Source organism: Narcine bancroftii, chromosome 4, assembly GCF_036971445.1.
Source record: "Narcine bancroftii isolate sNarBan1 chromosome 4, sNarBan1.hap1, whole genome shotgun sequence".
Taxonomy (NCBI): domain Eukaryota; kingdom Metazoa; phylum Chordata; class Chondrichthyes; order Torpediniformes; family Narcinidae; genus Narcine; species Narcine bancroftii.
Genome location: NC_091472.1, coordinates 87,989,869 through 88,013,712, shown reverse-complemented (window position 1 = coordinate 88,013,712; position 23,844 = coordinate 87,989,869). Strand labels below are relative to the sequence as shown.

The window sequence follows — 23,844 nt, the reverse complement described above, 5'->3', positions numbered from 1 at the left end:
TTATAAGAAATTATATACTTCTGAGGAAAAACAGGAGAGTGGATTGATTGATTCCTTTTTATTGGTGTTGAAATTACTGGTACTAGGAGAAGAAGACATATTGGAGCTGGAGGCTCCTTTTACTGATTTAGAAATTAAATTTGCTATGTTGGAAATGCTGAATGGAAAATCACCTGGTGATGACAGGTTTTCGGCTGAATTTTATAAGGTATTTTATGATGATTTATCTACAGTGTTTGGAGATGTGTTACGACAGATTAATGAACATTATGATTTACCTGAATCATGCTCTAGTGCCTTAATTACTGTAATTCCTAAGAAAGATGGAAATTCGTTAAAAGTGTCTTCAAATAGACCAATTTCTTTGTTAAATGTAGACTATAAAATAATAGCTAAAGTATTAGCGAATCAATTGGCTAAATTTTTACCTAAGTTGATACATGTTGATCAAACAGGTTTTATAAAGAATAGATATGCTTCAGATAATATTCTTTGAGTGATTAGTTTGATTAATAAATATTGACAGTACCCTGACCATTCAATGGTGATACCTCTCGATGCAGAAAAGGCTTTTGATAGAGTTGAGTGGAACTTTTTATTTAAAGTCTTAGAGAAATTTAAGTTTGGTCCTTTTATTGGTTGAATTAAAGCTTTATACAATAAACCAATCGCCAGGGTATTGACAAATGGTCAGATCTCGGAACCTTTAAAATTAACTCGTTCAACTTGACAAGGTTGTCCTTTGTCTCCAGCTTTGTTTGCGTTAGTAATTGAACCTTTAGCACAGTTGATACGACAAAATATACAGCTACAAGGTATGAGAGTTTTAGATGAGGAGTATAAAATTAATCTATTTGCTGACGATGTACTGGTGTATTTAACAAACCCAGCTCAGTCACTTTTACACTTGAAGGAATGTTTAACACAATATGGATCTTTGTCTGGATATAAAGTTAACTGGGAAAAAAGTGAAATTTTTCTGATAGGTGAAGGAGATTATTCAGTTTATAAGAATATTATTAATTTGAAGTGGACTGATCGAATTAAATATTTGGGTATAAATGTGGATGTTGATTATCAATCTTTATATAAATTAAATTATGTACCATTAATGAAAAAGATCAAAGCTGATTTGATTAAGTGGAAGGATCTTCCTATAAATTTAATTGGAAGAATAAATACAATTAAAATGAATATCTTTCCACGTATACAATATTTGTTTCAGTCAATTCCGTGTTAACTTAATAAGAATTTTTTTGGAGATTTAAATAAAATGGTTAGGGGAATTTTTATGGAAGGGTAAATTTTCGAGAGTAGCTTTGAATAAGTTAACTTGGAAATATGCATTAGGGGGATTACATTTACCACATTTTCAAAATTATTATGAGGCAGCTCAATTTAAATTTATTAGTTCATTAATGGATTTGGAATGGCCCCCTAGTTGGGCTAAAATTGAGATGGCGAATATTTCTGAATTTGAAATATATCAATTTTTGTTTCGGTGGAATTTAAATTTATTACAACAATATAATGTGCCTATACTAAAACATTTAATTAAGTTATGGATGAGGAAAAATAGAACAATAGGTTCTAAGGGTAAATTATTGACTTTAACACCGTTATATAATAACCAACTTATTCCTTTTTCAATGTATAATCAATGTTTATTACATTGGAAATCTAAAGGTATAAAAAAAACTTGGGGGATTGTTTTAAAGAAGGTAAATTTTTATCCTTTAATCAAATGAGGGAAGATTTTGGTATTAATAAGAATTCTTTATTCATTTATTATCAACTTCGATCCTTTGTAAAACAAATATTTGGTAGAGATATGATTTTACCTAAATTGACTAAATTTGAATCTTTTCTTGTGATTGTACCAAAGAAGGGATATATTTCATTGATGTACCAAATATTACAGGAGAATATGGAAAAAAAGGGATGTGATAGATATAAGATTAAATGGGAAAAGGATATTAATTTTACTTTTTCCGAGGATGACTGGTTAGATATCTGTCATGATCATGTTACTAGATTGATAAATGTTTGTTATGCAATGGTTAATTACAATTTTTTACATCAATTGTATTTAACACCTGAAAAGTCTAAAAAAATATGGTTTTAGTGAATCAGACTCTTGTTTTAGATGTGGTAATTCGGTTGGAATTTTTTTTCATGCTGTTTGGTTATGTGTACATATACAATCTTTTTGGAAAGCAATTCAATTGTTTTTGAAATATTTGCATAAGATCAAAATACTTCTAGACCTGACAATATTTTTGTTGGGTGAGTTGAAGCCTTTGAAAGATTTGGGATTAGACAAATTTCAGATTGCTTTTGTATATTTAGCTTTATCTGTAGCAAAAAAATGTATAGCAAGTACATGGAAAAATGCTAATGTGATTGATATTAATAGATGGCGTAATGAGATGAAAACTTGTTTGGTAATGGAAAAAATTATGTATGTTTTACATGATAATTATTCTTTTTTTTCTAAATAAGTGGTCTTTATATTCAGAATATTTACATTTAAATTTACCTTGATTAGATTTTAGTAAATATATTTCAGTGTTTTTTTTTCTCTTTGGCTCTCCTAAAGAGAGCTGGCTGAGAGGGGGAGGGGGGGTTCTTTCTTTTTTTTCTCTTCTTTTGTATATATAATTTTTTTTATTGTTTATAATATGCACTTTTTTAAACTGTATGTAATAACCTTGTTGAACGAATAAATAAAGTTGGGGAAAAAAAAAGAAACCAGAGAGTAATCATTTTTTACAAATAATGAGAAGCTGGAAGAAATCAACATCCAAGGAGGGAAATGATCAGTCAACGTTTCAGGCCAGGACTCTTTCTTGAGTAATCTTTTCTATGTTGGCAATCTTTCACAAGGATCTTGTTTTTTTTATATAGTTGAGCTAAAAAGTTACACAAGAATCTAAGTTTGCTTAAATACAGTAGATAGGGAAGCAGTATTGTAGAATGGTTTCAGTAAAGAAGATGGCCATTTGGCTCATCACATTTATACTGAGTCGTTCAAGAGCAATGCTGCTAGCCCCACTATCCCATTCTCTCCTGCACATTCCTACCAATCAGTCATTTATCTAGCTCCCTTTGGAACACCACAATACCTCCTCCATGCAATCTTGATCCCAACAACCTACTGTGAGTTTTATCAGAAAGAATTTAAAAAATAGAAAGACAGAGTTTGTAGGAATTGTGCTTCTAGAAATCGTAAGAGATTGAAAGATGCTTGATGTCAGAGGGACCTGGGGGTTCCTGAAAACAAACCACTAGAAGTTAATGTGTATTTTCACAAGTAAATCGAAAACCAAGACGAATATTGGCTTTACAGCAAAGAATTTATACAAGAGGATGGCTTACTCGACTTGCATGGTGCTTCAGTGAAAATACACCAGAATTCTACTGAAGGAAGGATATATCTGCAATAAAAGGAGTGAAGCAAAGGTTCAACAGATTGATAGTTGGGACAGTGGGAGGAAGCAAAATTAAGAAAACTGGGCCTATATGTTGAAACGACAACTGGATATGTTGGAAACATTTAGCAGGTCAGGCAGCATTTGTGGAGAGAAAATATCTCAAGTTCAAAAGAATGAAATTCTGAAGGGGCATGAAGAGTGGATGCAGAGATGCTCTAAGACAGGGGTCACAACCTTGACATAGTGGTCACCTGTTCAGGAATTTCTCCACCCACAGAGCATTGAGAACAGTGGAGACTCAATTGTTGAGTGTCTTTGAGATAAAAGACCTCTAGGTGTTTAGCTATTAAGGGAATCATGGAATATGGTGTTAGTGCAGGAAAGTGGTGCTGAGGTAAAAGATCGGCCGTGACCTTATTGAATGATGGAGCAGCCACAGGTGTGGGGGGCAGATAGTGTTTCTCTGTGTCTCCTCATTCTTGACCTCACCAGTAATGGGAGTTCCTTCATTTCCATTGGGTCCATTTCCTGGCACTCTCTCCCTAACAGGATAGTGGGTACACCTGCACCTCAGAGATTGCAGTGGTTCAAAAAGTCATGCTCCCCATCAACTTCTAGGGAGGGGTAATTAAACACTGAAGCCCACAGCCCTGGATTGACTGAAAAAACCAATTCCTCTCTCGGCTCTTTCTTGATCCTTCGTTATTTCAGTTCAGAAAACTGCCTGACAGCCTTGTTCCAAGAACAACCCTGTCTTTCCAAACGATCCTTTCCCAGAGGCTTGCAAATGAATAGGAAGAGTGCGCAAGGAGTCTGCAACAATGTCATCAGAATAAAGAAATGAACAAGAAGTTGGCAGATGGAGTGTGATACTGAAAAATGCGGGCTTATTCAGTCATGGAGTGTTATAAGCATGGACATTTGCCTTCTGTCCATCATGTATGCTTCAATTGTCAAAGCTCCATTCATAATAACCCTACCCAACACCTTTTTTATTCTGCTTACACTTCCTACCAAGATCTACACACCTGCCTACATCTTAGAGCAATTTACAGTGGCCATTTATCTCACCAAACTGCACACCTCTGGGATGCAGGAGGAAACAGCAGCACCCAGAGGGAACCGCCATGGGTACAGAAAGAGCATGCTAATTTGACACAGTCAGTGTCGGAGGTTAAGGTGGAGCTCACAGGTCTGTAGCCATGAGACAGTGGCCCCACTTGCTGTGCTACCCATTGGTAGGATGTGCAGAAAGCATAGAACAACTTCTGGACGAGAGGAGGAGCTTCGGATTCAGGAGAGCAGTGAGTGTTGGGAATAAGCTTTGGTGAGTGTGTTTAAAAAGGGAGTGGAGGGCAATTTGAGGGTTAAACAGAACAATGATTGGTGGGAGTGAGTACTACTGATAAGATAAGGGCAGTGACAAATAAAAAGAGGGAGCGCTCAAGCGAAGTGGCCAGTGTGTGAGTGACGCAGTGTAGGAGTGGGACTTTGAGGCTTTGGCTTGTGAGGCTTCAACGAGCTTGTTTCCAGTGAGGTAAGGTCAGGTAAGACCTTTGTATTTAAACTAGGAGTAGATAACAGAGAAATTAGCTAGGGCAGTAGAGCCCTGTGGAGCTCTGAGCTTCAACTCACTGCAACTTCGGAGATGAGGCAACACCTTTGAAGCACATTAAGTTGTGAGCGTATATAAGAGGTGAAGGTTGAAGAGCTCTGGTCCCAGGTGGTTAATCCATAATGAAGGCAAGAGGTCACCCAAAACACCAAGGTGAAAAGATATTTCTTCAATCACAAGACTGCAGTGTTTTGGAATCCAATCCCTCCAGTGTCAGAGTTTCCTGGGCTGCTGCTGGGAATATTCAAGGATGTGATTGTGAAATAATTTGACACCATGAGTGTAAAGGGGACAAGGAGGGAAAGTGGTTAACCATGGTCTTACTGACATATAACATGCCCTTGAGGGGATGAAAATATGACTCATTCCGGCATCTATGGATAAATAAATGCTAGCCAGAATGATAACTCTCTTCAGACAATGGCAACGAGTATACTGTCATACAAATAAGTACGATGTATATATGCACAGAGATTCTTACTTGCTGAAGAGACAAGCGGGTCCATCAACTGCATGAGGATACATTAAACTAGGCCAGTGTGGAAAATAGGTAATAAATATAAAAGACAGACAGATAAACAAGTAGGTCATAGTTACAGTTACTGCAGGAAAAAGGTGGCACTTGAATAGCACACAGGTTTTTTGTGGGGTCAGAGTAGTTTATGATAAAGAAAGTAAAGGGAGGTTCACGAGCCTCTGGAGTGTCAAAAGCTGAGTGATAGCATAGAGAGACGTTGTTTGGGAGGGCAGAATCTTTTCCCAAGGTAAAAATGTGACACACTTGAGGACATGTATTTAAGGTGGGGGGGTGGGTGCAAAGGGAGATGCAGGGGGTAAATCTTTTTCCCCACAATGAGTGCCTGGAACAAGCTGCCAGGAGTAGTGATGGAAGCAGATGCACAAGTAGCATTTACGAGGCTTTTAGAAATGAATGCACAGAGAATAGAGGGCTATATATCAGGAAGACATTATGGGCTGTAAGGCCCCCTTCTGTACAGTTTTGTTTCATAACAGAAGCGAACTGCAGCAAGATGATGAAACTATATTTGCACACCATTGTATGTGTGGTCCTCAGGGAAGCATGAGTTTGAGAGAAAAGATGCATCAAAATCAAGGTTTGGTGGGAAAAAGATGCTCTTATGAAACATAATTCACAGCCTTAGTAATGCCTAAACAATGAAGGATTCTTCAATCGCTTCTGAAGCTAGAGATTTAACAAAGAAAGGAGATTTCATCAGTGGGCTAATGGTGTGCTTACAGATGGCACATTGTATGTGCACAGTCTTCCAAGTACTGTTCCCGGGTGCTATAGATGGTCTATTGGAAGATGAGAAGGCTAAAACCCAAAATCCAGCAGCAACTTCCATCAACACCCTCTACGTGAATCGAGACTTGACTCGTTTCCATTCGACCCCAGACTGGGAGGGGGCAAGATGGAAATATCACCTCCATGGGTGAATTGGGGGGGGTGGGAGGGGGAGGGGGAGAGGAGCTAATACTACAGATGCCAAATACTTCTATGCAAGAACTTGAGTTATTTTGCAAAACCATAGCAGGACCACCTCAGGGTCTGAGTGTAAACATTAACCTTTCTCATCCAAGGCCTTCAACTGAAAGGTAATATCTGTCTGATTTGTATAGCGCCTCCTACCACAGTTACATTGCAGTCTCAGGAGCTGGATAAAACAACAAAGAAGGTATCAGACTCTACATCAATCCACCCTGCATGCATTCAACTCAAACCCAATATAATGAGAGTCTCTGAAATTTGACCACTCACTACACTACACTACCCTCATGTTGAGCAGATTAAAATGCAATGTGGAGATATATGGCTGTTGGAACACACCCTGTAAACAGGTGCTGGAGATGAAAAATTCTGCAGTGTCAGAGGGCATGAGCTCGGGTTGTGTCTGAAGTGCATTATTATGTTGCCATGTGGTTGTCTTTAGACGTAGAGTCAAAATGGAAACAAGCCCTATGGCCCAACTTGCCCACGCCAACTAAAGTGTCCCACCTACACTGGTTCCACATGCCTGCATTTGGGCCATATCCCTCCAAACCCATCCTATCCATGTATCTGTCCAATATTTTCTTAAACATTGCAATTCTTCTTTTCTTCTTTCTTTGGCTTGGTTTCGTGGACGAAGATTTATGGAGGGGGTAAATGTCCACATCAGCTGCAGGCTCGTTTGTGGCTGACAAGTCCGATGCGGGACAGGCAGACACGGTTGCAGCGGTTGCAGGGGAAAATTGGTTGGTTGGGGTTGGGTGTTGGGTTTTCCTCCTTTGTCTTTTGTCAGTGAGGTGGGCTCTGCAGTCTTCTTCAAAGGAGGTTGCTGCCCGCCAAACTGTGAGGCGCCAAGATGCACGGTTTGAGGCGATATCAGCCCACTGGCGGTGGTCAATGTGGCAGGCACCAAGAGATTTCTTTAGGCAGTCCTTGTACCTCTTCTTTGGTGCACCTCTGTCATGGTGGCCAGTGGAGAGCTCGCCATATAATACGATCATGGGTAGGCGATGGTCCTCCATTCTGGAGACGTGACCTACCCAGCGCAGTTGGATCTTCAGCAGCGTGGATTCGATGCTGTCGGCCTCTGCCATCTCGAGTACTTCAATGTTAGGGATGAAGTCGCTCCAATGAATGTTGAGGATGGAGTGGAGACAACGCTGGTGGAAGCGTTCTAGGAGCCGTAGGTGATGCCGGTAGAGGACCCATGATTCGGAGCCGAACAGGAGTGTGGGTATGACAACGGCTCTGTATACGCTTATCTTTGTGAGGTTTTTCAGTTGGTTGTTTTTCCAGAGACTTTTGTGTAGTCTTCCAAAGGCGCTATTTGCCTTGGCGAGTCTGTTGTCTATCTCGTTGTCGATCCTTGCATCTGATGAGATGGTGCAGCCGAGATAGGTAAACTGGTTGACTGTTTTGAGTTTTGTGTGCCCGATGGAGATGTGGGGGTGCTGGTAGTCCTGGTGGGGAGCTGGCTGATGGAGGACCTCAGTTTTCTTCAGGCTGACTTCCAGGCCAAACATTTTGGAAGTTTCCGCAAAACAGGATGTCAAGCGCTGAAGAGCTGGCTCTGAATGGGCAACTAAAGCGGCATCGTCTGCAAAGAGTAGTTCACGGACAAGTTGCTCTTGTGTCTTGGTGTGAGCTTGCAGGCGCCTCAGACTGAAGAGACTGCCATCCGTGCGGTACCGGATGTAAACAGCGTCTTCATTGTTGATCTCTTTCATGGCTTGGTTCAGCATCATGCTGAAGAAGATTGAAAAGAGGGTTGGTGCAAGAACGCAGCCTTGCTTCACGCCATTGTTAATGGAGAAGGGTTCAGAGAGCTCATTGCTGTATCTGACCCGACCTTGTTGATTTTCGTGCAGTTGGATAACCATGTTGAGGAACTTTGGGGGGCATCCGATACGCTCTAGTATTTGCCAAAGCCCTTTCCTGCTCATGGCGTCGAAGGCTTTGGTGAGGTCAACAAAGGTATTTAGAGTCCTTTGTTTTGTTCTCTGCACTTTTCTTGGAGCTGTCTGAGGGCAAAGACCATGTCAGTAGTTCCTCTGTTTGCGCGAAAGCCGCACTGTGATTCTGGGAGAACATTCTCGGCGACACTAGGTATTATTCTATTTAGGAGAATCCTAGTGAAGATTTTGCCTGCAATGGAGAGCAGCGTGATTCCCCTGTAGTTTGAGCAGTCTGATTTCTCGCCTTTGTTTTTGTACAGGGTGATGATGATGGCATCACGAAGGTCCTGAGGCAGTTTTCCTTGGTCCCAACAAAGCTTGAAAAACTCACGCTTATACTTGTCTTAACTACCAGCAGCCCATTCCGTATACTCACCACCTTTTGTGTAAAAAGTCACCCCTCAGGCTCCTGTTAAATGTCTCTCCACCTCACAAACCTAAGCCCTCTAGTTAATGATTCCCTGACTTTGGGCAAAAGGCTCTTTGGAGTCACTGATACATCCCTCTCAGGATTTTGTGTACCTCTATGAGATCACCCTGATGCTCCAATGTATAAAGCCCTGGCCTGATCAACCTTTCCCTATAGCTCAGGTCCATGAGTTCTGATAACATCCTTGAAAGTCATCTCTGCACCACCTCCAGCCATATGACATCTCTCCTGTATAGTGACTTGAACTGAACACAATACTCCAAATGTGGCCTCACCAATCTCTTATAAAATGGCTGCACTGCTGCTGTCGTGAACCCAGGAGAGCTGGAAGAGGAGACACAACACTGCTCTGAAGAGTTTAACTGCCTTGTCCTGCTCTGTACAGGCATTGAATGGCATGTTAGAAGAGCCAACGGTGAGAAGAAGCAGAGATGATCCTACAGGACACTGTCCATGGTGGCAGACCAGCAAGGAGCTCAGCGGCTGAGGGACCCATACAGCTGTGGGCAACAAGTGGTCTGAGACCCACACATGTTGCGGGCTGCGGACACTGGCTCATGGGAACCAGGTATCAGAGCCAGGATTAAAGATGATCCTGAGGGCGAGAAGAGCCTTGGGTGCTGAAGTCTTCTTGATCATGTCGGAGTTTGGATCTGGAACTTGGGCTGCTGATGGATTGAACAGGAGTCTGTGTGGCTACAGAGGCTGCGGGATTGCTGGAGGGAAATCCACGGACACTCAGAGACTCTGAAGGGATTGTAAGGAGTGCCAGGTGACACTATTGGTGGCTATTTGTCTGCCTTACAGTGGGCACAAGGTAATTTTGTGTTATATTACATGTTCTGTACTATTGCATGAGAGTAAAGGAATCTTGATCTTGACCTCCCAATTTTGATACTCAATACTTTGACTGATTAAGATCAATGGTCAGAGTCTTTTTGACCATCTTTTTGACCATCTAGTTGTGACACCATTTTCAAGGACATTTATACCTCTGATATAGATCCCGTGGCTCTACAATATGCCTCAGAATGGTACTATTAACTGTGTAGGTCCTGCCTATATTAGTCTTCCCAAAATGCAACACCTCACATTTCTCTATTAAATTCCATCAGCTAATCTCCCCAACCACTGAAGATCCTGCTGCAACCTTTGGCAATTGTCTTCACAATCTACAGAACTAGATACTTGAATGTCATCTCCAGGCATGATTATCATGTCGCGGTCACATATTTATGTGGGTCAGGAGTAGAGCCAGTCGCTGGTGGTGACGTGTCTGGGGCAACATGCCAGAGTAGTAACGCACATGTGCAGATCAGAATGGGGGAGTGCAAACAGCACAATAGACAATGCGCATGTGCAGGGCCACAGGAGGAGATTAGGAGGGCTGTTGCACTTGTATGGTGGAGAGCCAATGAAAAGGGCGGGGTGATTTGGTGAGAGGTGTTTTATGGGATGAAGAGTTGTGTTTTGGAGGAGAATAAAGAAGGTCAATGCCATTTTTGTGCTGAAGAACGAGTATGTTCTTTTCACTGCAAGTCTCCACAATTGGTGATACCGTGGGTTCACAGCACCTTCTCAGAATGGAAAGTTATGAGGATAAACCTGTTACGGGGCAGATGGGGAGGTCAAAGTTGAGATTCCCTCCCTTTTTAACACAACGTGCAGGCATGGTTCATGGTTCTTGATCCTCTTCGCTAAATGTAATGAGTCAGAAGACAAAATTCAGTTTGCTTGTGGTGCATCTTCCAGGAAGACATTCTACTTAATCCAATCAAAAACTTCCCATACAACATCCTTAAGGATGCTATTTTGAAGTGAACTCAGCCATCCCAAGAGTCTTGCATTGCTGAACTGCCAGGAGACAACAGTCTAGGCTGTCACAAATTCTGAGAAGAAGACACAAGCCTTGCTGGAGAAGAGCCTATTGAAGGGGATGTATGAAAGCAGAGATTCCTCCGCTGTTTGCCTCCTCAAATTCAAGGGCACCTGATCTTTTGGGTGTCCACTCTCAATGAATTAGTGAGACACACTAATCTTGTTATGTCCATGACTTCTGCAATGAAGCTAGAGACATCAACAACTGTCCCCAGTCAGCTGGAGAAAACCGAGCTGGAACAACAAGCTATAGCAGCAGAAGACAACTGAACTAAACCAAATGACAGCAGTCAGTGCACAAGTCCAGGCTTTAACCACCCAATGGCATTACCCCCATTTTCAGCTTAGTTGGGACCCTGCAGTAGAGGCAACAGCTGCTCAGGTGTAATTCAGCCACTGTCTTTTTCTCAAAGACCATCTCTTGGAGGTTCAATTTCTTGCAGAAATTTCTGTGGTCCTCCAGCTTTTCAAGAGTGCAGACACCCTAACATGTCATATGTTCTGTCTGCCACAAACGACTTTAATATTCAGACATATGGCCAGAGGTCAATCACGCTGGATTTTGGTCTCAATAAGCCGTTGCAGTGGGTTTTCACAGTTGAAAATAAATTTCGTCATAGGGAGTGGATTTCCGGTCACATATTTCCCTGCTGGTGGACTTGAAGAATCACTGTGTTGTGGACTGCAACACTTGTATGCAATTTAGTTGCATTTGTTATCCCTCATAGGTCACCACCCGCTGATGAGTCTCCAACTTAGCTCCTGCCCATTCCATGGATTTCTCAAGTGCTTTTCTCACTTGGTAACCCCCATTATTCGATATTGGGACATCAAACATGTAGAACTCACTACATAGTGGTCTTCCAGTTGCAGCACATGCTCATAGATTGCCCTCGGTTTGCCCCTGAATCATTGTGGGTTGAGTTAAGAAATGCCACGGGTAAAAAGTACTTTAGCAGTTATATACAGACCTTCAAATAGTAGCCGGGTTGTGGACAACCAATTACAACAGCAAATAGAAAAGGTGTGTCAGAAGGGCAATTTATCGGTAGTCATGAGGCCAGTAGATTGGTAGAACGAGTTTGAGACTGGATCTCAAGAGAATTTGTAGAATTCCTATGAGACAGCTTCTTAAAACAGCTTGTAGCTAAGCCAACCAGGGAAATGCAATTATGTATTGGTTATTGTTTAAAGAACCAGAGTTCATAAGGGAACCCATAGGAGTCAATGATCATAACATGATAGAATTTTCCCTGCAGTTTGAGAGGAAGAAACTAAAATCAGAGGTTTAATATACCAGAGGAATAAAAGGGACTACAGAGGTATGAAAGGAACTGGCAAAAGTTCATTAAAAAGGCACACGAGCAGGGATGACAGCAGAGCAGCAACGTCTGTAGCTTTTGAGAGAAATAAGAAAGTGCAGGACAAGTATATACCAAAAAAGAAATATTTGAATGGAAAAATTACACAACTATGGCTGACAAAAGAAGTTAAAGCCAAAATAAAAGACATAAATGAAAGCAAAACTTGGTGGGAGAATAGAGGACTGGGGTGGCACGGTTGGAGCAGTGATCGGGACCGGACCTGGCGTTGAATGCTGCACTGTCTGTGAGAAGCTTGTACATTCTACCTGTGTGTGCATGGGTTTTCTCCGGGGGCTCAGGTTTCCTCCCACCCTTCAAATACAGAGGTGTAGGTAAATGAGGTGTAAATTGGGCGGCGCGGACTTGTAGGGCCGAATTGGCCTGTTACAGCATTGTATGTCTAAATTTAAAAATTTTTAAAAAGCTTACAGAAAGCAACCAAGAAGGTCATTAGGAAGGAAAGGATGAAATGTGAAAGGAGTCTTGCAATTAATATCAAAAAGGACACTAAAAGCTTTTTTTAAAAACTATATTAATAGTGAAAAGGGAATAAGAGTAAATATAGGACCAATAGAAAATGTCCCTGGAGAGATTATAATGGGAGACAAGGAGATGGCAGAGGAATTGAATGAGCATTTTGCATCAGTCTTCACTGTGAAAGACATTAACAGCTTAATGGGCTTTCAAGAATGTCAAAGAAGAGAGGTGAGTACAGCCACAATCACCAGAGAGAAGGTGCTTCGGAAGCTGAAAGGTCTGAGGGTAGATAAGTCTCCTGGACCAAATGGAATTCACCTTTGGGTTCTGAAAGAAGTATCTATAGAGATTGTGGATTCCAAGAATCGATAGATTCAATAGGACTGGAAAATTAAAAAGATCATTCTGCTATTCAAAATGGGAGGAAGGCAGCAGAAAGGAAATTAACAACCTCTTAGTTTAATATTGGTGGTGGAAGCTGTTGGAGACGATTGTCAAGGATGAGATTATGGAGTACCTGAAGGAGCACAACAAGATAGGCCAAAGTCAGCATGGTTTTCTTAATGAAAAATTTTGCCTGACAAACTTACTGCAATTTTTTGAGGAAACCACAAGCAGGCTCGACAAAGGACAAAGTGGATGTTATCTATTTGGAATTTCAAAAGGCCATGAGGTTAATTCACAAAATGAAATCCCATGGAATTATAGGAAATATACTAGCATGCGTCGAGCATTGACTGATCAGCAGAAAACAGTGAGTGGGAATAAAAGGATCCTTTTCTGGTTAGTTACTGGTTACCAGTGGTGTATTGCAGGGGTCAGTGTTCAGGCCACTTCTTTTTATGTTCTATATTAATGATTTGGATTACAGAAAAACTGGCTTTGTGGCTGAGTTTGCAAATAATATAAAGATAGGTGGTGGGGTGGGTAGTGAGTAGGAAATGGAGAGGATGCAGAGAAACCTGCATCGATTAGGAGAATGGGCAAAGAAGTGGGAAATGAAATACAATGTTGGAAGGTGTACGGTCATGCACTTTGGTAGAAGGAATAAAAGGGCAGACTATTATTTGGAAGGGGAAAAAATTCAAAATTCAGAGGTGCAAAGGGAGTTCTCATGCAGGATACCCTGAACCTTAAATTCCAGATTGAATCAGTGAAGAAGGTGAATACAACAGTGGCATTCATATCTAGAGGAATATGATACATGAGCAAGGACATGATGTTGAAGCTTTATAAGGGACTTCTTTGTAACATCTTCAAAACACTCAATTCAATTAGAGAAAGAGATATAGGAGGATCACAGCCAGCACCACCATGCTGAGCAACAACTTCTTCCCACAGGCAGTGAAAATGTTGATTGATCAAAGGAACTGCTCACATTAATCATCTGAGACTCTCATATTCACAAAACAATATTTTTCTTATTTATTTGTGTGTATGAATACTTGGCCTGAATGTGTATGTCTGTATGTATATTATGTCAAGTTGTATGCCTGTGTGTTTTGCATTGAGGATCGGTGAACACTTTTGTTGGGTTGTACAATCAGATGACAATAAAGTTAACTTAACGAGACAAGTAACCTCTAGTTACAAACCCATGCTGACTAATCAGCCCTTTTCCATCCAAATGCATGTATATTCTCTCTCAGAACACTAATAATTACTAAACACAGAGGTTTCTCTCATTTCAGTCATAAATCCAATGACTGGATCTTGCTCAAAACTAGAATATCATTAAAAGCACTCCCAATGGACACTGTCCTTGTTCATCAATACACCCAGTGGATACTATCTTTTCTCAGTAATACTACCTGTGGACACCAACCCTTCTCATCATCACACCCAGAAGACATTGTCCCCTCTCATCAACATACCCAGTGACACTGGCCTTTGTCAGCAACACTTCCATTGGACACTGGCCTTTTTCAGCAACACTCCCAGTGGACACTGTCCCTTCTCATCAACATGTCCAGTGACACTGGCCTTTTTTAGTAACACCCAATGGAAATTGGCCTTTCTGAGCAGTACCACATGTGGACAAGATAAGTCAGGTGAGAGTGAAGATGCAGACAATGATCAGGCACAATACAACCCTTGGGACTCAGTGTTTCAAGAAACCACCCTTCCTGTCTTGGATTCTGCAGTGTTATCTCTTCTGACTTGACACCTCCTTCAGACCTTTTTGTCTTGCACATCCTCTCAGCCAGTGCCAGCCACAACTGGTGTCACTTATTTTCCCTGATCTCTGCTCCATCAAAAATAATTGTTTTTTTAATTTACTTCAAGATTCCTTTATTGTCATAAAATATACAGAACATGTAATATGGCACCAAAGTGCCTTCCGTCTGCCGTAAAACAGACAAAAGTCGCATTAGTGTTGTCTGGTGCCCCTTATAGTATGATAGAAAGATAAGCAAAAGAGAGTCCCTTCAGAGTCACTGCATGTCCATGGATTCGTCACACAGACGAATTCATTGACAACCCGAGCTCCAGATCCAAACCTTCAACACGATCAGTATGCCTTCTTTGCTGAGGTCCCTCAGTAGCCCTTCTTGCCCTTAGCATCCTCTTGAATCCTGGCTCTGATACCTGGTTGCCATGAGCCAATCTCCAGCAGCCTATGTGGGTCTCTCATCTGCAAGTTGCCCGCAGCCTGTGTGGGTCCCTCAGCTGCTGAATCTTTTGCTGTTCTGTCATAGTGGTCACAGACCTGCAGGGTCGACTCTTCCGATTCTCCTTCTCAACTAGTGGGGGGGGGGGGGGGGGGCGGGGGGAGGGGTGGTGTGTTCTTCTCATTTCTGGTGCCTTACACCATTTTGCTCCTCTCCGCAGCCTGCAACCCCTCACGGCTGCTGGGAGTTGTCATCTTGGGCATAGATCCCGCAGTTGCAGGATTTTAGTTTTAAAAAACTGTTGGCTCCTTTAAAAGGCTGTTTAATCCCTATTTGGAGACACTGGTATTTGGTTGAACCCTTCAGGACAGTGCTGTGTTTCCGTTCTCCTGGATCCACACCAGTGGCAGTGCTGCCGTTAGAACCGCTCTGCCATTTGAAAAGTCCTCTCTCCTCTCTTCTCCTCTGCAACTTAAACCTTCTTCATTTTCATGTTTACCAGTTCTGATGTTTCTCTCCACAGATGTTACCCGATCTATTGAGTATTTCCAACATTTTCACTTTTTATTTCAGACTTCTGACATCTGCAACATTTTGATCATGTTCGATCTTTCTCTCTTGCCTTACTTGAAAATGTGGAAATTATTGGAAATGTGCTCCTCTGGAACCCAGCATACCCTGCCCCAAACTCCCTCTTGGATATAACAAAAATATTTAATTATCATTCATTTGACCAGATCCATGAAAGAAGGAAGAATTTTGGTGTTGTCTGAACCTTAATAGGTTTCATCAACATTAAAGGGGCAAACATTATTAATGAATCCATTGGGCTTAGTGAGGAGGGGTGTGAATAAGTTGAAGGATCTCTGAGTTGGTTTGTTCATGGTCCCTGGCCAAGTTGGCCATTTTCATGGGTCTAGGCAGTGGGCAGTCAAGGGTTCAGCCCAAGTTGTCTGCCTACCCATCTTGGGGTTACATCTGTGCCCGTTTATCCCTAGGGAAAGAACATGCTGTGTCCAAGGGTACGGTGGGGGCTTTCTGGGACTCAAGTGCATTCTGGATAGTGATGACGTGTTAGAATTGTGTCTGGTGAAGTCCTCTAGCACCATATTAATATGATTTCCTGTTAAAGAGAGAAAAAATAGTCTATTGGACACCTGGAATTTTTTAAAGTAATGAGGCATTAATGGAAGATGCTCATTTGTGTTCCAGAAGCAATGAATTGTTTCTCATTACCTAACCCTTGTTGGCTCTGGTGTGAGATCCTGCTATTGTGACCTTCACAGTTGTAACATTTTCCTTTGGGAACTTTATGAAGGTAGTGGGTACTGTTAGGTCTGCTTTGTTCATGAATGAGTGAGACAAACACCAGGCTGAGTCGAAATCAGGGTTCTTTGTTCTTTATTACCGGATTGTAACACTTGCGACTAACCATGTTAGTCGGAGAATGCATTCTGCCGTTATCAGCAAAATGGTGATTTTTTATACCCTTGGATATGTGCTTAGAACATCATCATATCATTACTTGTCCAATGACTAAAACTGTTGCTATCCTTTCCCTGCTAGCTTCCTGCCTCTCAATCCATCAATGTCTCTCTTATCTTGTAAGTACAAGGATGCATTCACATCTTGTTACAGCCCTGTACATTCCCATCTCATGATGTTTTACCTAACAGGAGTACAAGGACACCTCCCCTTCTTGTTACAGCCCTGTACAGGGTAACTCCCTACACATTCCCATCTCATGATGTTTTACCTTACAGTACCTAGAGGGAAGGGATTAACGAATGTAAGATGATAACATTCATTGTGCAGTGCACATTGTGAAAGGACTTCAGATATGTTCAAAACACGACCATTGCTAGGTTAATCAGCTGCCGTTCAGAAAGTTATTTCTCTCTCCATATCCATGGCTCCCTGCTCTTCATCCCTGTTACAAATCCTTGCATCTACCCTATGTACAGTCATAAGGAAATAGTCCTTCAGATGCAATTCTAACATGTACTCATTTCCATGCATATACAGGACAAGGATACTTAGAACCATAGTCATGCAACATGGAACAGGCCTTTCAGCCCAACTCACTGACTAAGTTGGCATTTTTGTCTGGATTTATATATGCACAAATGTCTTGAATGTCAGAATTGTACCCTCTTCTACAGTTTCCTCTGGGAAGCTTGTTCTAAATATGAACATCCCTCTGTGAAAATGTTGCCCCTGGGTCCCTCCTAAATCTTTTTCCTCTCACGTTAAACCATGCCCTCTAGTTCTAGAATCATCCACCATGAGAAAAAGACTGTGAGCATTCACTTTATACATACTCATTTATACACCTCTATAAGATGATCCCTTAGCTCTCTACATTCGAAGGAATAAAGACCCAGGCTAGCTAACATCTCCATATAACTCCATATGCATCCTCCTGTCCTGACTAAGTCCTGATGAATCTCCTCAGCACCCCTTCCAATTTGCTGATCTTCATTCTTGAGCTGCAAACAGTATTCTATGTATGGTCTCACCAGTGATTGGTACAGCTGGATCATGAGGTCCAATCTTTTGCATTCAATACCTTGCTCAATGAAGACAAGCCTTCTTCATCACCTTGTCACATAAGTCTCCACTTGCAAGGTACTATGCACCTGTACCCCTTGGTCCCACAGTTCTACAACAGTTTTCAGGGCCTTTTCATTAATCATGTAGGTCCTACTCTGGTTCAATTTACCAAATGGCAGCATCTCACACTTGCCTAAGTTAAATTTCATTTGCCACTCCTTGGCCCACTTTCCCAACTAATCTAGATCCTGTTGTAAACTTAACTATTCTTCCTCATTATCTTCATCTGCAAATTTTCTAATCTTGGTAACTACATAGCAATCCCCAAATCATTCATATTGATTAAAAAAAACACAGTGGCCTCCCAAGGCACGCCACTGGTCACAGGCCTTCAATTAGAAAAAAATGATGGTAGTCCATCCATTACTACCCCCTGACTCCTTCTATGAAGCTAATTTTGCATCCAGTGAGCCAGCTCCCCTTGGATCTCCAGTGATCCATCCTTCCAGACTAACCTCTCATGTGCGAAGATATCAATGATCTTGCTAAAATCCAGATATATATGTAAATTTAGCAACCATTACCTTGGCCTTTTCAATTCTCTTTGTCACCTCTTCAGTAAAATTCTAACAGACTCATGTGACACCATCTTCCTGGCAGAATACACTGCCCGAAAATAGACCATTTAGGCCATTGAAGCTTCATTCAACACGAGTTCTAATTTCTTTCCCATTTTTAGATCCATCTGGTCTGTCTCTTGGCTAAATACTGAACTAATGAAAATACTCAGAATTTCACCCAGCTTTGCTTCTTCTATCTGTGGTTTGATCTGTCAATTGACGATTAATGCTGTTTCAAACCCAATTTTCCTTCATTATATTTTCATGAGTATTTCACTATTTTGGTTTAGGTTTTGCGACCTTCTCTTCGCACTGTGTCTGCTCATGGAACTGCCTCTGCCTATGGTCTAAACAGGGCAGGGGAAAGACTGTGTATAATGATCTCAGTGATGAGGGACTCCATTTCTTTGGATAACACGGGGAAACTGAACATGTTTGCTCTAGAGCAGAAATGATGGAGAGATGGTTTGGCAGAGCTGCTCAAAATCATCGATGGACTCGACAGAGCAGAGAAAATGAAACTGTCCTCAAGACAGGAGGGTCAAGAACTAAGAAATGGAAGATGGAAACTAAGTGGCAAAAGACATGGTGCAATGTATAGTCACAGGGCAAACAAAGGCACAATTCGAATGCCATCTACAAATTTGCCGATGACACCACAATTGTTGGCAGAATCATAGATGGCAATGAGGAAACGTACAGGAGGGAGATAGATCAGCTTGTGAATGGTGTAACAACAGCAAAACTGAGGTGATTGTGGACTTCAGGAGGAAGTCATGGAACATGACCCAGTCTTCATTGAAGGCTCAGTAGAGGAGAGGGTCAAGAACTTCAAATTCATAGGTGTCAAGAGTCCTGGAGCCTCCACATTGAGGCAATCACAAAGAAGGCTCGCCAGCCATCTATACTTTGTGAGGTGTCTGAGACGGTTCGGTATGTAACTGAAAATCTCATAAACTTCTATAGGTGTACTGTGAAGAGCATTCTGGCTGGTTGCATCACTGCCTGGTATGGAGATGCCAATTCTCAGGACAAGAATAAACACCAGAGGGTTGTTAACTTGGCCTGCAACATCACAGGCCATCGAGGACATCTACGAGGTGGTGTCTTAAAAAAAGCAGCCTCTATCCTCAAAGTCCCCCACCACCCAGGCCACACTCCCTTCACTCTGCTACCATTGGAAAAAGGTACAGGAGTCTAAAGACAAGCACTTAACGGCACAAGGACAGCTTCTTCCCTGCTGCCATCAGATTCCTGAATAATCAATGAACCAAAGACACGGCCTTACTTTTCGTGCACTATTATTTTTAATTTTTATAGTAATGTCATAAGATGGTTTTAATATGAATATTTGCTCTGTGAAGGCTGCTGCAAAGCAACGAATTCTATGACTTGTTCATGACCATCAATCCTGATTCTGATTGTTTCGTGCATTTTGTGCCCCTGACAATCAATGGTATCTTGAATCTTGATGTTCAAAGTTTTGAGGTTGAAATGATGGATGCTTAGTTCTTGCTCCAAATGGGATCTGTGATGACACTTGAGGCAGGAGGGAATAGTAGACCAATAGAATGCACAAAGGAATGAAACCAAATTGAATGTTTAATTGTCACGCATTCTGCCATACAGAGAAAAACTTTGCTTTGTGTGGTATCCAGGCATATCAACCCATACAGCAGAAAATGAAAATAAAAATGTAGAGTTTAGGACGACAGAGAGAATATTCAGCTCAAATAATTGGAAGGGCAACTTCAGTTATGAATGAGAGGTTCATTCGGTGATCTGATAAGAGCAGAAAATAAACAAAGAGCTCTCAGCTAGCCTTCTTCCAATCTATGTTTGTCCCTTCTGTTTTTCGTTGTCCATAGTGTCTCACTCATGTTTATTCTTGTTATGTGAAAAAGCATTTTGTGGATTTTTTTTGTCATTGATTTCAACTGTTTTCAATCACTGTCCTACATCATTGCCAATGCATAGTCCATTTTATTTTTACCAAGTTGTGTGCTAAGCCCTGAAAATACCCATTGATAATGCTGGAAACACCCAGCAGGTCAGGGTAGGAGTCCTGTATACATTATAGGAATTTGTCTGCTAATCCTCTTCAACTGACTCTTGAGGTCAATTAATTCAGTGGCACTTAAAAATTCCCTATAATTATCATTCCTTTAGTTTTACCTATCTCACTAATTTGTTTGAAAATTTCTTCCTTCAGCTCCCTTCTAATAAACTTCCCATTAGTAAAAGATGCTCCCTTGCACTCTCTAAAATAATATACTGCACTTTGTTTTTTTATTATTGTGCTATCTTCTCAACTATTGGTTGTCTTGCCTGGATTGCACACAAAACAAAGTTTTTCCACAGCATCTCGGTGTGCACAACAATAAATAATTCAATTCAAATCCAATCTTATTAATACAATTACTCCTTCACTGACCTGTTATCTCTGGATTTCATTATTTTTGCTGATGCCTGTCTCAAAGTTTTCTCTTCCCATTATTTCTTTTCTGCCCCCCCTCCTTTTTGCAATCTGCTTTATTCTGCAACATTTTTTCCCAGTTCCAATCCATTTATAATTGCATCTCCGTAATTGCAACTGAGACTGAGAGTTTGAAATATTTAAAATTTTCTTCAGTTTGACTCTTATTTTACACACTGCATGCAATTGCACAGGCAGTGTAACAATTTAATAGCATCTTCTCACATTTTATTTTAAATCATCTTTTTAGTTTCCCCTAGAGCTTGAACTCATATTGTCCAGAAGTTCAGTTAGAGACACAGAAACAATCCCACAGGCCCAGCCGTCTGCGGCAAGCATGTCCTCTTGCTTTAGTCCCACTTCCAATCACCTCCATCACATTGTCTGACAGCTTGTTCCATATGCCCACTGAGTGATCCCCTCACATTCCTTCTAAATCCCACCCCATCATCTTAAAGTTATACCCTCTTGTCTTAGATTCTCCTTTTCCCCCACAATACTTTTTTTGTCAACGTTATAAAAGAAAGTACTAACATCCATTCTCACTCGAAACATTTGAATAGGCTCTTCCTGGAGTGAGTCACCTTCTCAGATGGAATGAATTTAAGGGCAAGAGCTTGCTCCCTGAGCAGTGTTGCTTGCTTGCACTCTGTGGCCCAGCACTATCTGATTCTACCACCATTGAACTGTTCACTCCCCTTCCTCCCCAATCAGGTCCTACTCTTCCCCACCCCTCAATACAAGTGTAACTTTTTACTCCTCCCCCACCCTCCCACACAGAACCCCCTCCACAAAATTCCACTCTTGTTCTTCACTGAACTTGGTCCCTAACCCCCATGACCAAATGCTGGGGCCTACTTCATTTCCCGGCCCCACACCGATTCCAGCAAGACTTGACCCGTGGTTTCCTCCTCCCCCCCCCCCCCCCGCTCCAGAACCTGGGACAGAACAATTGCCATGCCCCACACTAAGCATTTGGTGTGTGGCTGTTTGCAATGGGTGGGAAGGGTTAAGTGTTCCATTGCTGAACCATCCTAAGCTGCCCCCTCCTGGGTGTATTTATTTCCTGGCTATTTATGTTCCCTCCTTCCCCACCAGCCTTAGTTTGGACTGCCCCTTCCCTGCTCATGTTTTCTCATGCTTCCTACCCAATTTAACTAGTTGAAAGCCTTTGCTGCTTCCCCTCTAGTTCAGATGTCATTAGTGTCAGTCCTGCCCAGATACCAGTGCCAATGACCTGCAAAGGGAAATGGATGTTTTCCTGATCTGTCCGGTTTTTCCCAGTCCACACCCGGCCAGGTAAATCATCCTCAGACATCACCCATAACCCAGCCCTCATGATTCTGAGATTTATTACAAGGACTAATTCCTGAAATTCCCTCTGGGCTACCCTGTAGTAAGCTTTCTCTGACAGAGACCATTGCAACAGAACTTTCCCCCTCCCTTTCTAAATTTCCCTCCTGAAATTGATACTTCTCTACAAAAACTCAATAGTTAGTACACAGGAACATTAGAAATTGAAGCAGGGGAGGCAATTCCACCCTTCCCACCGTTGAATATCTTGACTGATCCATCATATTAGTGTCACTTTAATCCCATATCCTTCGTTTCTCTTAATGCCCAAAAAGCTTAACGAAATCAGAATATATGTTAAATACACGAATAGGCCCTTCAGTTATTGAGGGCTGCAATGAACATGATGCCAAATTAAACTAAATTTCTTCTTCTTGCACTTGATCCATATCCCTTCATCCCCTTCATATTCATATGTCAATCTAGAAGCCTCCCAAATGCTACTATTGTATCTATTTCCACCACTACTCTCTACAGCCTGTTCCAAGCACCTACCATTCTCTGTGTGGAGAAAAAAATACTCGCCACACATCACCTTTAATTTTTCTCCCTCTCAACATAAATGCTTGTTTTCTGTGATGAATCCTGTTGGACAGAAAGTTCCAGAAACTGCCTGGATGAATCAAACCAATCTGGAATTGATTCATGAGCTTTGATCTAACTAAATACGCTGACCTGTGAGCAAAGACACTCCCACACCAGCTGCTGTTTGACAATGAGTTGTGAAGTTCCATTGATCAGTGGTCCTCGTAACCCTTCACCTGGAACCTACCTCATGCGAAAGGTAGAAGGCAGCGATTCCCAAAGGCCAGAAGCAGCACAGCATAGAGAAGACGCTAAGACCCAGATGGTCCTTGGGGGGAAGCATGAGGAAATTGTCCTCGCTTTCTGTGTCACTTGAGTAATCGCTCTGCACAAGATCAAAGTGGAAGGCAGGTTAACAATGCACTGTTTACTTGCATAACTCATGCTTCATTATAGCAACACAACAGAATCCTTGTAAGCAACTAACAGAGTTAAAAACATGGGTTTTCATCACAGAATGTTATAACAACTGTTTTACCGTCAGTGGATTTCATATGAAGAACCTCCCAATAATGTGTAGCCATTGCTAATTATAAAATAAATAAAACAGAATGAATCATACAACTTCCTTCCCAACAACTATCAGGGTCTTGAACCTTCTCCTGTTACACTAATCAGGGAATGCTCCAAATCCACAAAAAGACTGTCTACACTATTGCTAAGTCACTTTTATTGCACTAGGATAACTGTGAGTATTTATTTTCTATTTTTTAAATTTATTTTCTCTGTTTAATTAGAGTTATGTTATAGTCATTTTCCCTCCCCTCAAAGGACCTGTTCAATTGCAGCAAGTAAGAATTTCAGTGCATTGTACAATGTATGTGACAAAAAACTCATTCTTCATTTTGTAATTCCAAAGGTGTCTTCTAGTTTGATGGGCCTGTCACTTCAATGGTGTACAGGTGATCCATAAGGTCATATCTGCTAATCTCAGGTTGGTTCTTTAGATGCAAACACTGACTAGCTTGGGACTGACTAGCTC

General features: G+C 41.5%; 1 protein-coding gene across 1 annotated transcript in view; it reads right to left on the bottom strand.

Moving 5' to 3' along the window:
- LOC138759892 (synapse differentiation-inducing gene protein 1-like) overlaps nt 1-23,844 on the bottom strand; it is a 67,984-nt gene that overhangs the window by 20,147 nt on the left and 23,993 nt on the right. The window contains exon 2 of the mRNA XM_069930405.1: nt 23,050-23,187. Within this exon, the coding sequence (XP_069786506.1) occupies nt 23,050-23,187 (138 nt within the window). The remainder of the gene's footprint in view (nt 1-23,049; nt 23,188-23,844) is intronic.